The 13,726-nt window shown below is 39.3% G+C and overlaps 1 protein-coding gene across 2 annotated transcripts in view; it reads left to right on the top strand.

Annotated features, from left to right (window-relative positions):
- The window catches only part of LOC127439303 (SH2 domain-containing adapter protein F-like), a 42,940-nt gene that overhangs the window by 8,583 nt on the left and 20,631 nt on the right, over positions 1-13,726 (top strand). For both annotated transcript variants that reach the window (XM_051695557.1, XM_051695556.1), the window contains 2 exons: positions 2,662-2,800; positions 8,328-8,540. In XM_051695557.1, the coding sequence (XP_051551517.1) occupies positions 2,662-2,800; positions 8,328-8,540 (352 nt within the window). The remainder of the gene's footprint in view (positions 1-2,661; positions 2,801-8,327; positions 8,541-13,726) is intronic.

Genomic DNA, 13,726 nt, shown 5'->3' with positions numbered 1-13,726 from the left:
AGGAAGAGCCACTGCTGTCGCACAATGCTGCGGCATCTATTTAAACCACAATTTAAGTGCAAGCCTCTAAGTGGTTTGTCTTAATTGTAGCTTGTGAGCACTGGTATGCGTCGTTCCCTGTTAACCTTCATTAATTTCCACTGTAATCCTAATTATGTTTTTATTGCGTTTCTAATGAACATTTAAGATTTATTGTTCTCTTATTCCTAGTTCATCCACAATGGGTGATTTGCACAGTACCTTGAGATTGAGGAGATTATTGCATGCTGTGGCATATAAATTTGTTTTTGTACTGGCCAAATTAGGCCAGTATTTCACAGTTGTACTTTAACTTAAAATGTGCACTGGCCTTACCACAAAAATAATACATTTTATTTTTAGTAACATATTTAAAATGCATAAAAATATTAATATAATTTTTCTTGACAAAAGCTTAATTTATTTGTTTTTTATTTGCAATAATAGCTAGAATATTTTTTCTATACTATTTTATCTAAAAAAATTTTTTAGAAATTGCGATTATAAACATTTCATTTATACTGGAAAGTATTGATAAAATAGTTGAATATAATAAAAAAAAATTAATCCAATATGTGTGTGTTCTATGAATATTTAAGCTTATTGGAGTATTACATCACAACAACTATAATGTAACACCATGTAATCTATGAATTCATTACACATTTTTGCTGGAAATCAGTGGCATACTGTGCAAAATATTGCTTTGTTTAATTTTTATTTGTTTGATGCTTCCAAGACTATTAAAATTCATTCTCAGAATTCATGTTAGCCAGCTAGATAAGTTTTAATTTGACATATTTACTGTATATCAGCAGAATTCATACAAAAACCAAATGTGTAGATTTTCAAGCATTGAAACATATCTAAATGATCTGCAAATGTAGATGTAGTGACAATGCAACTTTTGTCCAATAGGGCAAGAACCAGTTCCATCAACTGAGCCTATTGAGGTTTTCAGATGGCAGGATGAATGTTGCTGCACAGAGCCATTGGCTAAAGCCCTTATTTGAGAGACCATATGGCTGGCTTTGTAGTGGTCCCACTGCCAGTTGACTGAGGGTTTCCTCCTGTGCCTGGATTGAGAGACAAATACACCTCCTTACACACTCATCAACACCTCCCTACAGCCTCCTCCTCCTTCACAGGAGAATGTGACAAGTTTTTGCGCATCTGTCTCTTGCTGTAAGGTGTAGTTGCTGAATGTACCCATTTTTAAAGAATGGTATGTTTGAGGTGATGCTTTAAAAGAGGACATATCATGGAAAAAAAGATTTTTCTTCCTCTTTTAAAAGTAAAATAATTTACTATGAAGAAATACTCTTAACGCTCACAAAATTAAAGCTTCTTCCAACCCAGAACATTTATTAAACTAAGCTGCAAAATGCTGACTTCACAACCTTGAGCACCTTAAAGGAATAGTACCCCCTCTGTCATTATTCACTCACCCTCATGTGGTTACAACCCCATATGACTTTCTTTCTTCTGCGGAACACAAAAGGAGTAGTTTTGATAAATATCCTAATCTGTCTTCAATACAATGGCAGTGTATACTGCTTCACTTTCAAGTTTAAAAAAGGATGCGCAAATATCATAAAAGTCCATGCGATTTGTCCGTTGCGTGTACATGAATGCATAATAGAAGATTGCTCATAGTGGTTTTTGTATTCACTTGAGAAATTGCGTTGTTATTTGTGTAAAACAGCAGAAGTTCTCTGCGGAACAGCTTAAGTTCTTGTGTGAAACAATCCATGTTTTTATGGGAAACCGTGCGAGTTTTCGCTTGAAACCGTGCGAGTTTTCGCTTGAAACCGTGCGAGTTTTCGCTTGAAACCGTGCGAGTTTTCGCTTGAAACCGTGCAGGTTCTTCCGTGAAACGACGCAGGTTCTTCCGTGAAACGACGCAGGTTCTTCCGTGAAACGACGCAGGTTCTCACGTGAAACAATTCAGGTTCTCCCGTGAAACGACCCAGGGTCTTCCGTGAAATGACTCCTGTGAAGCAACGCAGATTCCTGCGAGTAATAACGCAGGTTCCCCTGTGAAACTTCGCAGGTTTTCCCGTGAAGCGACGCAGGTTCCCGCGTAAAGCGACACAGGTTCTCCCGTGAAACCATGCGGGTTCTTCGATGAAACAATGCAGGATTTCCTGTGAAACAACACAGGTTCTCCCTTGAAATGTTTCCCGATGTGACACAATCACAGTGAACAGAAGATATGTGATGTTTAATATATCACTGTACTGAGTGTTATTTTGGACCAAATGAGAATTCCCTTTTGCCTGAGCTACCCAGCGCAACGCTAGAAATGTAGCAACTAAGCAACTGACAAAATTGTTCATCACTTCTTGTGGTCATGGCTGGTCAGGACAAAAACATGGAAGACATGCTTTATCACATCACACCTGGTTAGGACACTGTGCTGAGGGTGGATAATAGACATGAAAAACAAAAACAGCTGTTGGTGCAAGAAGCCTTGATGATCACAACAAAAAATCACTTTAAAATGGCAACTGTCTGACTGAAAATGAAATGATTTCCCTCAATTCATTCGATCCTTCAGCAAACTGAGATAATCTCCAATTTGATGCACAGTTTATATTCTTTCTTCTGGATAAGGAGCATTGACTTTGTCACTGTTTTCAGGTGGTCCCATCAGCTCCAGTCATGGGTGATGCAGACTACTCCGACCCATTTGATGCTCATTCTGAAACCGTCCAGGAGCCAGTTACTCCTGAGAACAATGGCTACATGGAGCCCTATGAGGCCCAAAAAGTGATCACAGGTCAGTCCAACTTTCTCTCTGCCATTTTTTCCAGCAAGACCACTTTTATATACACTGGTGGCCAAAAGTTTGGAATAATGTACAGATTTTGCACTTATGGAAAGAAATTGGTACTTTTATTCACCAAAGTGGAATTCAACTGATCACAAAGTATAGTCAGGACATTAATAACGTGAAAAATTACTATTACAATTTGATTTTTTTTTTGAGAACTTATTAAACTACTTCAAAGAGTTCTCATCAAAAATCCTCCACGCACAGCAATGACAGCTTTGCAGATCCTTGACATTCTAGCTGTCAGTTTGTCCAGATACTCAGGTGACATTTCACCCCACACTTCCTGTAGCACTTGCCATAGATGTGGCTGTCTTGTCGGGCACTTCTTACACACCTTACAGACTAGCTGATCCCACAAAAGCTCAGTGGGGTTAAGATCTGTAACACCCTTTTCCAATTATCTGTTGTCCAATGTCTGTGTTTCTTTGCCCACTCTAACCTTTTCTTTTTGTTTTTCGTTTTCAAAAGTGGCTTTTTCTTTGCAATTCTTCCCATAAGGCCTGCACCCCTGAGTCTTCTCTTTACTGTTGTACATGAAACTGGCGTTGAGCGGGTAGAATTCAATGAAGCTGTCAGCTGAGGACACGTGAGGCACCTATTTCTCAAACTAGAGACTCTGATGTACTTATCCTCTTGTTTAGTTGTACATCTTTCCACATCTCTTTCTGTCCTTGTTAGAGCCAGTTGTCCTTTGCTTTGAAGACTGTAGTGTACACCTTTGTATGAAATCTTCAGTGTTTTTGCAATTTCAAGCATTGTATTGCCTTCATTCCTCAAAACAATGATTGACTGACGAGTTTCTAGAGAAAGCTGTTTCTTTTTTGCCATTTTTGACCTAATATTGACCTTAAGACATGCCAGTCTATTGCGTACTGTGGCAACTCAAAAACAAACACAAAGACAATGTTAAGATTCGTTTAATGAACCAAACAGCTTTCAACTGTGTTTGATATAATGGCAAGTTAGTAATTTAGCATGATTACTCAAGGATAAGGTGTTGGAGTGATGGCTGCTGGAAATGGGGCCTGTCTAGATTTGATCAAAAATGACTTTTTTTAAATAGTGATGGTGCTGTTTTTTACATCAGTAATGTCCTGACTATACTTTGTGATCAGGTGAAAGCCACTTTGGTGAATTAAAGTACCAATTTCCTTCCGAAACAGCAAAATCTGTACATTATTCCAAACTTTTGGCCACCAGAGTATATACTGTATATACATTATTTTCTGGGTGTCCCGATCCTGTTCCCACTTTTCCTCCCTATCTGTTCCTGTCATCTCTCTACTTTACTATCCCTGTCTCTAAAAGTTGCAAAAAGTCATCCTACTTGTATCAGATACAGATTAATTGGAAAATAGAGCATGCTTTTGATTTCTTTATCATCAGGCTTTATCCTGACCAGTTCAACTTTGACCATGTAAGATCTCCAATCACTCTACGCCCACTTTCACATTCATTTAGGGATTTGCTCCTTTCTATTGGCTTGTATTCTCATGCCCCAGGGGAGTTTGGTTTGCCATTTAAGTCAGACATTCAGTGGTTTCAGAGTGTGACTCACTGCAAATTCTCTATTGGAGTCTTACCATTTACAGTGCTGTATTTATGTAATCTGTTCCATTTTTTAATCTTTCCAAGTTGACCATTTCACCCCACTTGCTGATTTGCAAAAAATACAATTACATTGACCTATATACAAAAATTTTGTTCTGGCTTTGTGATTGTGATTTAGTATTTTTTATGTTATGTTCTCTGAGATATAAACTCCAAGCTCCAAGAGATATAAGTTCCAAAATCTAGTGAGCTATATAAAGCATTTTAAATCAGTCACTTATTAGTAGTGGTCGAGTGGATTTTCAATGGCTGATACAGATATCTATACAGTTAGATGGCCGATATACAGTATACATACTGTAATACAATTCAAATACAGCAAATGAGGTGTACACAAAATTGCCGAAATGTAATGAAACGCTACAATATTTTCTCAAAATTCACTAAATTGTATTATTCATTGACGAGGCTTTCAGCAGATTTTGGACTGCTCAATATTACGATATTGCTTTTTAGGCTGTATTTACTGTAGGTAAGGATGCAGCCTTAGTGCTGAAACGTCCTCTACGCAGGTACGTGAATGCAGATGCATCTTACAAAGGCAGCTTGAGTTCTTGCATCGTTGCGTTCTGAAATGTGTCACAACGCAACTCGTAGCCCAACACAACTATGCGTTGGAGTCTCAATGTTGCCACAAAGGGTGCTATAGTTAGATTCGTGTAAACTGTCGCTTCTACAGTGTGTTATCATGGCGGAACAACAGTTTGAAGAGAAAATTGGTGAGCAAGTAAGTTAAAGTAAATTTATATTTTAGCAACTTACCTGAATAATAGCACATCCAGTTTGTCCCCGCCATAATGACGCAAAAACTCTTGAACTGTTCAAACTTAATGCGCATTGGCAGTGCGGTGGCCATTGGCCAAGCACTCGCATCTGCGTTCGCATACCTGAGTATGTTTTGGCCTTTAGGCGTATGCAAAAACACCTAATGAATTTTAACGTATGCCTGTGCTGTTTTTGAATTGTTTTTCTATGTAAACATGCACCTCAAGCACATCTTTAACCATTGCGCCGTGCCTTTCGTCATTTTTATTTATTTTTTCAGTGTAGCACAGGAGCATCACTTTTTCGTTTTTTTTTAGATGGCATGTGAAGTTAAAATGAGCTGCCTATGTAGTCAGTAGACGGCAAGGTGTTCCAGGTCTTTTCATCAATATTTTCAAGGGATTCTAATGTATTTTCTCATTCTAGTCACCCAGTATCCACCTTAATTTCTCCTCAGATCTGTCTTGCCTTCAAGGCAGCCTCATTTGATTTTCAGTCCGTCTCTACAGGTTAATCTCTCTTCTCATTCTCCGTCAGTTCTCAGGTACAGCGGAATCTCATAGCCCTCCCTCTCGCGCGTCAAAAACACTTAACATCAACACACACACTCTCCCGTAGCTCTCTTTCCCCACCTCAGGGTCTGTCCCTCAGGGCCTCCTTTCTGTCGCTATGGAGACGGCTAAGGCGCCCAATAGAAGCGAGACGTGAAGGTTAAAGTTTGTCTTTCTCCCTTTACTGTATGCCCTCCTGTTTTCGTCTTTCGGTCTCACCGAACTGAATCTTGCTTTCCAGGCAATCTGACCTATGCACGTCTGGTCTGTTTGGTTTCATGCTTGTCATAATTTTTTATATTCAGGCCATTTACTGAACATTTTTGGATGGAACTCGAACGAGAAATAGAAGCATTATCATTAAATCATTTGCGGTCTAATAAAATTAAAGGAGTACTTCATCCAAAAATGTGAAATTCTATCTTTTATGTACTCATCCTGATACTGTTCTAAACCCATATGCTGTTCTTTTTTTTTTTTTTTTTTTTTATCTGTAGAGCAAAAAAGTAGAAATCTTCAAAGAATTGTTACTTCAACAACAACAAGCTCAAAAAAAAAAAAAAAAAAAAAACGCATAGAGTTAACAACACATTCGCTATATTCCAAGTGAAGCCATATGATAGATTTATGTAAAGAACAGTCCAAAATTAAAGCTTTTTAAGATTTAAATTTTCCCTTTAAAAGCATGCTATATTGGTGTAACATTTTAGAAGTCGCAGGTTGTTTCATTGTAGGCTTTTAACCGACCGTTATTTGTGCTGAAAGTACACGGTCATTCAAACATCCTGTTGTGTGGTGTTTGTTGTTTGAGAGGGATGATAATGGAAATAAAAATGGCCATCAGGAGAGGCAAGAGACCCCAGTCCTTGAGATTGGACTTGATATTCAAGCACACCTCCTCCATCTCTGTCTTTCTTCATCCCTCTCTATCTCTTTGTTAAGCCCACCCGAATAAAGCCCTCCACCAAGCTGTGCAAACACAATTTGTCTCTCCTTCAAATTCATACCCTGCCACTTGTCGCCAGGCATTTTCATAATTAATGTGGCCCAGGCGAAGGAGCCCAGCTGTGGAGCCCAGGGAACATATAGATTTATTGTTGCATCTTGATTTAACAGTGCGGTCTGTCTCGCAGTGTTTTAATGAGCACATGCCACAGCCTGCAAAGTAAGTAGAATTTGTCCGGACCAGCTTTCCAAAGCCAAACTTTTATCTCAGCTACTATGAGAGTAGTCTTGCCAGCCCAGATGCCAGACTATTTTCATAACATCTGGTCCACTTTTCAGTTTATTCGGGCCAAGAACCTCCCACTTAGACAGGAAGAGGCCATCTCACCAACATATTAAACGACTAACCATAGTTTGTGATACTTAAAAGAATATTCTGGGATGAATACAAGTTAAGCTCAATCAACAGCATTTCTGGCATAATGTTGATTACCACAAACAATAATTTCGACTTGTCCCTTGTTAATATAAAAAAAATAAAATGAAATAGAAGCTATGAAAATCGCTGCTAAAGTAAGGCACTTACAATGGAAGTGAATGGGGCCAGTCCATAAACATTAAAATACAAACTGTTTCAACTGTATAGATGCAAGATGTGAACATTATACATGTTAATGTGATGTTAGTGTGATCAAATTGCTTACTAACCCTATTGCTTAAGTTATTTCCAATATTACAACTTCAAAGCCATGACGACATAACACAGGTTAACCATGTTAATTATGTTAACGCGTATAATGGGCCTCATTCATGAAACTTTCATAAATATATGAGTAAACTGGGAGTAAGTTACATGTAAAATGGACCTGGATTCACAAACGCTGCGTACACCCCAGATTTGTTTGTTAAATGTGCGTATATGAGTGAATTCCAAGCATTCGTAAACAGGGCAGCGATTCACGTTCATTTACAATTATCATAATCCACGTCCATGAAAGAAATGCACCAGACTCGCTAGTAAATGCTTTTAACATCTATGCGGAACAGTAATGAAATCGCTTTCATGAATGAAGTGCATTCTCTCGTAATATTTGTTTTAGCAAACACAATAGCATCTCAAATAAAGTAAGGAATTTACTATCATTGCATGTTTTTGCAGTCATCGTGACTCTTTTGTGAATCAAACGGTCCAAGTCCAGCTAAGTCACGATGTGCTGCATCAGACGCTTCCAGTGTTGACAACTTTGTTGATTTCTAATGGGAGAAACTCTAACATGAAAAATGCTGCACTTTCTCTCAATTATATTTGAATTTAATCCAAGCACAAATGTGACATTTAGGGCAGAATTCTTAGTTATTTTAGTGGAATGCCTGTATTATCTGAGCTTCAGATGTGCATGCTTCGAATCTGTGTTATCGCATGTTGATATCACATGCTTTAAATTTTTTCAATCAGACGGTTATTTTCTTTCAAAACTGCACGGAACCGGCAAAGTTTATAACTCTTGTTTTATTGTCCAAGGAACAGGTCTCTGATCTGTACATTGGTGGTTATTAATAGATGTTAGTGAATGTAACAGGTTTGTTTGGTGTTGCAGAGCTACAGAGAAGAGCTGGTGGAGGTGGAGGAGGCTGGGGCAGAGGTGAGGTGCAGCTCTACGACACCCCGTACGAGGAGCGGGTCCCGGGGCAGCCGGATCTGCCGGAGGAGGGCAGGGAGAGCAGTCTGCCACAAGATGACGAGAGGCCAGCTGATGAATACGACCAGCCCTGGGAGTGGAAGAAGGAACATATCTCGAAAGCATTCGCAGGTAATCAGAATTTTGGAAAAGTCAAATCGGTTTCTGGCAAAAAATTGCTGCTCCTGTGAAAGAGCTTTCCTATTCAGATGACACCACCAAGCACTCTTAATATTATTCAACCATAACATAAACACTGTTCAATACATTTTCAATCAATCAGTTCCCAATGGATAATTAAGTCTTGTTCTAGGTTGTTGTTTTTTTTAGTTTATAAATGCCGTTTCACCCGTAAATTTCACATTTTGTAAGTAAAATGGGTTGTCAGTGCCATTTGACGTTGACTTTCAACTACTCATCTGAGAGCAGTTTTATAGATTGGGATGTATAATGGCTTTATTAGTTTTATTTTTAGCTGAATTCAATTTACTTTGGTTATGGTCATTAATGTTTTGGTTATTTGAGGATATAGGTGGATTGCTCCGTACTGATCTTATTGCAGTGTTTCCCCTATATGCATTTTGCATCAGTGCTGCACCACTGCTGAATTATGAGCGCTGCTGTTGGGATTTCACATGGTTAATTTAATATTCTTGGCGCAACATAATGCTGCCAGCCCCAGTCAGCTGTGCGCTTTCTACACTGCGAAAGGGACCCCAACACGCACACACACAAATACACGCACTTACTCACAGTGAAGTCACCGCATAACAGTACATGTCAAACTTGCTTCTTTTCAAGTAGCCTTCGAGGCCCAAGCTAATTTCTGAAATGTAGGATGGCAAGGGATCGCTACATTTGACTGAACAATCAGTTAGCGCTTTCCTCGTGAATATAAATGACCCTTCCCCTGTCATCTGTATGTTTTGGAGCGCATTTTGCTCGCTTCAAAAGCGGAATGAAACAGCGCTACACGGGTCAGTTATCAACACGGCTTAATCATAGTAGCACGAGGGCAGAGCAGGTGCGGTAATTTGTGGACTGGTCTCAACCAAACAACAGACTATTTTAAATGCACTTGTGAACCACTGAGATGTGCGGCGAGGATTGCGAAACTCATTTGAATGTGGTACAGAATAGTCTGTTGCAAAACTCTTATGTCTCGGTGATGAAACTAGTTTAAAACAAACAGCCCCCACATTCTAAACAGCACTGACAAGGAAAACAAATTAGAAGGCTTTTCAATTCACAGATCACAACGCTTACAAAACTTTACCAGGGATTTACTGCATTAACACTAACTGTACTGTATTACCTATGGTATGTATTTAGACTGCTGTTTTTTCATTACAAAAATGCCATAGTTCTTTATATAGAAATCATAGTGAGGAGCCATGCATGGTTTTACCTATGGTTACCATGAACTATTACAAATATCATTGTTAAAACTATGGATACTATGGAAGAACTACGGTGCATTTTCATATTTATGGACCAAGCTATCAGTTTTCCATCTGTGTAAAATCTGTACTCTTGAAATGCTCTCTGATTGTAGGAAAATGTAAGTTGTTTTCTTTGCCTTCAGAAATTCCAAACATGACTGTAGTTTAATTAGTAGGAGCCTGATGAAATGAAATTGTAAAGAAGACCCAACTTAATCACACTGTCAGAATATTTCAGTTTAGCCATATAAAAATTAAGTGTTAATTTTTTTCCACAGATGTTACTGTTGTTAATATCATAATTTTCATTTGCATCCCAACCTCAAAATCAATGCTGTACTGTCAAATGTGCATTTCAATGCACATGTCATATTATTTGCATGGGTGCTACCAAAGCAGGTGCTGGTGCCACAATTTCAAAGGGCCCATTTGAGGGCACAAATAAACCCTGATGTGACCCAGGCTGAAATTGAGTTTAACACCCCTGTTTTAATCTATTCTTTGACCAACACGCGTTAATACGGGTCCGGCGTTGCGGGCTTGTGGACGCGCGCACAACAGCACCGCTGCTGAAAAAAATCCTAGGGGAAACACTGTATTGCATCTGTTGAAGCTGGGCCCTTGTGTTTGTGTGTGTTTTGCCTAACATGCAGGCAGTAGATGAAAGCGCTGCCACAGGGCCAATCCTGTTTTATTGAGCTGTATCTCTGAGTTAGGGGTCAAGGTGACACTGGAATAAATAACGCCTCTCCTGCACCCACCAGCACACACATCCTCCAACACACACATACTATACACACACTTCCAATAATTAAAGCTTCTCTCAGCATGTCTTACCTTCGTTACAGCAGAGTTAAAAGTCAGCAGCATTGCAGTAACATGCATGAGCACAGCGCTAAACACCATGGAAAGTGCATTTGTTTACAGCCAACATATTTTAGCTGAGAGAAAAAAGCGAGCAGAAGGTGTCCGTGCAACGGACGCCCACTTTTGTAGGGCTCTAAACACAAAGGCCCCATTTACATTCTAGTATTAAGACGTATTTTGGGCAATCCAATCACAAGTAGACAATTGAAACACATTGCTGTTTACATCTGGTTGAATATGTGTCTCTTTTGAGCACTTGAGGGAAGGGTCACTACGTCACTACCGTAGTGTATTACTGCATGATAATAAAGCGCAAAAACAATTTGTAAAAGAACAGTGCACGAAAAATGCCACACTTTCTCCTAATTATACTTGAATTTAATCTAAGCACAAACGTGACGTTTAGAGCAGAATTCTCAGTTATTTTAGTGGAATGTCTGTATTATCTGAGCTTCAGATGTGCGTGACTCGCATCTGTTTGATTGCATGTTGATATCATGCGTTATAAAATTTTCAGATCGGACAGTTATTTTCTTTCAAAACCGCACGGAGCCTTCAAAGTTTAAAACTCAAGTTTTATTGCAGCAGTTGATTGGCAGGCGAGTAGGCAGTGCTTAGCTGCTATTCGAACTAGGGCTGGGCGATAGGATGAGGTAATCGGATATCGACGATATCTGACAAATATCCCGGTGCCAGTTGCAACAATCATTGACAGTCGATGATCGACAATATCGGAAAATTACAAAACCATGGAGCTGGGAAGTCACCAAACATATTAATTATCAGCACAGGGTTTGAAATGAGTAACTACCAAATGTGGGTAGCCTATATCATGCGCATGGCGGGTACACAAAGACACACGCTTGAAGAAACACACTTTATTATATTTTGAAGTACAGAAGACAGAAAAGCTGTCGATGCACATCTCTGACGCGCTGTTTGTTCGGAGGCATGCAGCGGGAGGGTGTCTCATGGAACAGGTGCATGTAAAGAGGTGTATTGACGATGTAATTGGATATTGCGACATTTCTTTTAAATTAAAAATGATCGCCTAGCCCTAGTTCGAACGCATTCATACGGATGAGTATTTACATACTGTACGAGCCCAATGTGGTCATGTGCGTTTTCACCCACAATCGACCAAAGTCCAACTAAATATGTTGAACGCCATCTGTTTTTTTCCTTAAAGGATCACAACACCCCCTGTTTCAGCAAAGTTGAGTTCTCACCACATTTTCAAATGATGCAGCCAGTGGAGTGAGGGGAGAAGGGTGAGGGAACACGACAACTGTCTGAATTAGTCACTCAGCATTATTTCACTAATGCAGTTAACAGCATCAAAGATTCTTACAATTAATGAAAATGCACAAATAAAGTATGCACTGTTTTGTAAGCTCACAATACAGTACACAGAATCACACTGGACATTTTATATCATGTAATTAATGCTCAAATAAATGCCAAGCCATGTACTCTATATTGAAAATATGTGAATGTTTTTTACACTGTAATAACTTTTGAGACTTATTCCAAGACGTTGATTCACAAATGTAAGTGCTTAGATCGGTTTACACACATTAAGGATGGATGGATGGATCGACAATGTTTGTGCCTCTGGGACAATCAATGTAAACCTTGTCTCAAACGAGCCCCATTCAGAGACTGTCTACCACACCGCATATCTCGAAACACTCACTGTAATAAATGCATGCTGCGCGAACATTTAAAAGGTTTTGCCATGGATTGAAAGCCTGTCCTGTCCCTTTGTCAGCAGCAGGGTGTGACTTGCGTCGGTACTATCAAATCTGTCAACTGACTTTGCATTTGAGAGTTTGAAAACAGCACTGGTCAAGTGGTTTAATGGATAATCATGACGAGATAAGGCCACACAGTCTCATTAATTATTATGAGACACTGATGATGTAATGATGCACTATAATACAGGGACACGTCACATCGTGTGACATTGACTCGATGTTGATTTTAAACCTGGAAGACTAAAATAGCACAAAAAATCCGTAAATTAACCACTTTCCTCTTAAAATGAAAATTAATAGATGCTTACTTTGTCTTCTAACATACATATCTGGTAACATCTCAGAAAATGTAGTTTAGTGCTTCATGACCCTTTAATATAGAATTCAGTTATCGGCTATTTTGCAAAGCCAGTGGATGTGGCTTATCAAATCAGAAAGTGCATTTGAAACAAAACATTCAGATTTAAATAACAAAATGAATTGATTCTTTTTTACATCTCAAGTGTTACATAATGTGAAGTTGTTCTTGCACTGATGTCAGACAGACAGTCATCATTCATGTGTTCTTTTGGTTTGTGTCCATCAGGTTCCAAATAATAAAAGGAAATCATCATATGAAATAAAGTGCCTTTAACTTGTAAAGTATTTTATTTACTGGAATATCTTGCAAAAATAACTATATCATGTGTATCATTTCTGCAAAATAAAAACACTCTTTACTGTACTGTAATATAACAATTTGGTCATACCGCATACCCCTCGAGATTGATGGAGGAAATGTATTGACCAATCACCAACAAGCTAGACTGTGATGTGTGTGTGTGTACATATGTGTTTGTTTGTGTGTGTGTGTGTGTGTGTGTGTGTGTGTGTGTGTGTGTGTGTGTGTGTGTGTGTGTGTGTGTGTGTGTGTGTGTTTTTCCTCATGCGAGTGAAGAGATTTGTGTGCAGTGCTTGTGAATCACAAGGAGGAGGGTTAGCCTTGTGAGTGGAGGGCTGCAATCAGTCACATGCTGACACCTTTGCTCTCCTTCAGGCTCCCTCCCTCTCTCTCTCTCTCTCTCTGTCGTCTTTTTAGCTCTGACAGGTTTGTCCTCCTGCAGTGCTGACACACTCGGACTGATATACCACGGTGGGGGTTGAGGGGGCATCTCAATCTGCCTGCCCCCTCCACTTTTTCACCTCCATCCCTCACCTCCTTCTCCCCCTCTGCCCCTCCAGCAGTGGTGATTATCACACTCAGGGGACGAAA

The sequence above is a fragment of the Myxocyprinus asiaticus genome, chromosome 50, assembly GCF_019703515.2.
Source record: "Myxocyprinus asiaticus isolate MX2 ecotype Aquarium Trade chromosome 50, UBuf_Myxa_2, whole genome shotgun sequence".
Classification (NCBI taxonomy): Eukaryota; Metazoa; Chordata; class Actinopteri; order Cypriniformes; family Catostomidae; genus Myxocyprinus; species Myxocyprinus asiaticus.
The sequence above is the reverse complement of the archived record's forward strand: the minus strand, read 5'-3'. Positions and strand labels throughout refer to the sequence as shown.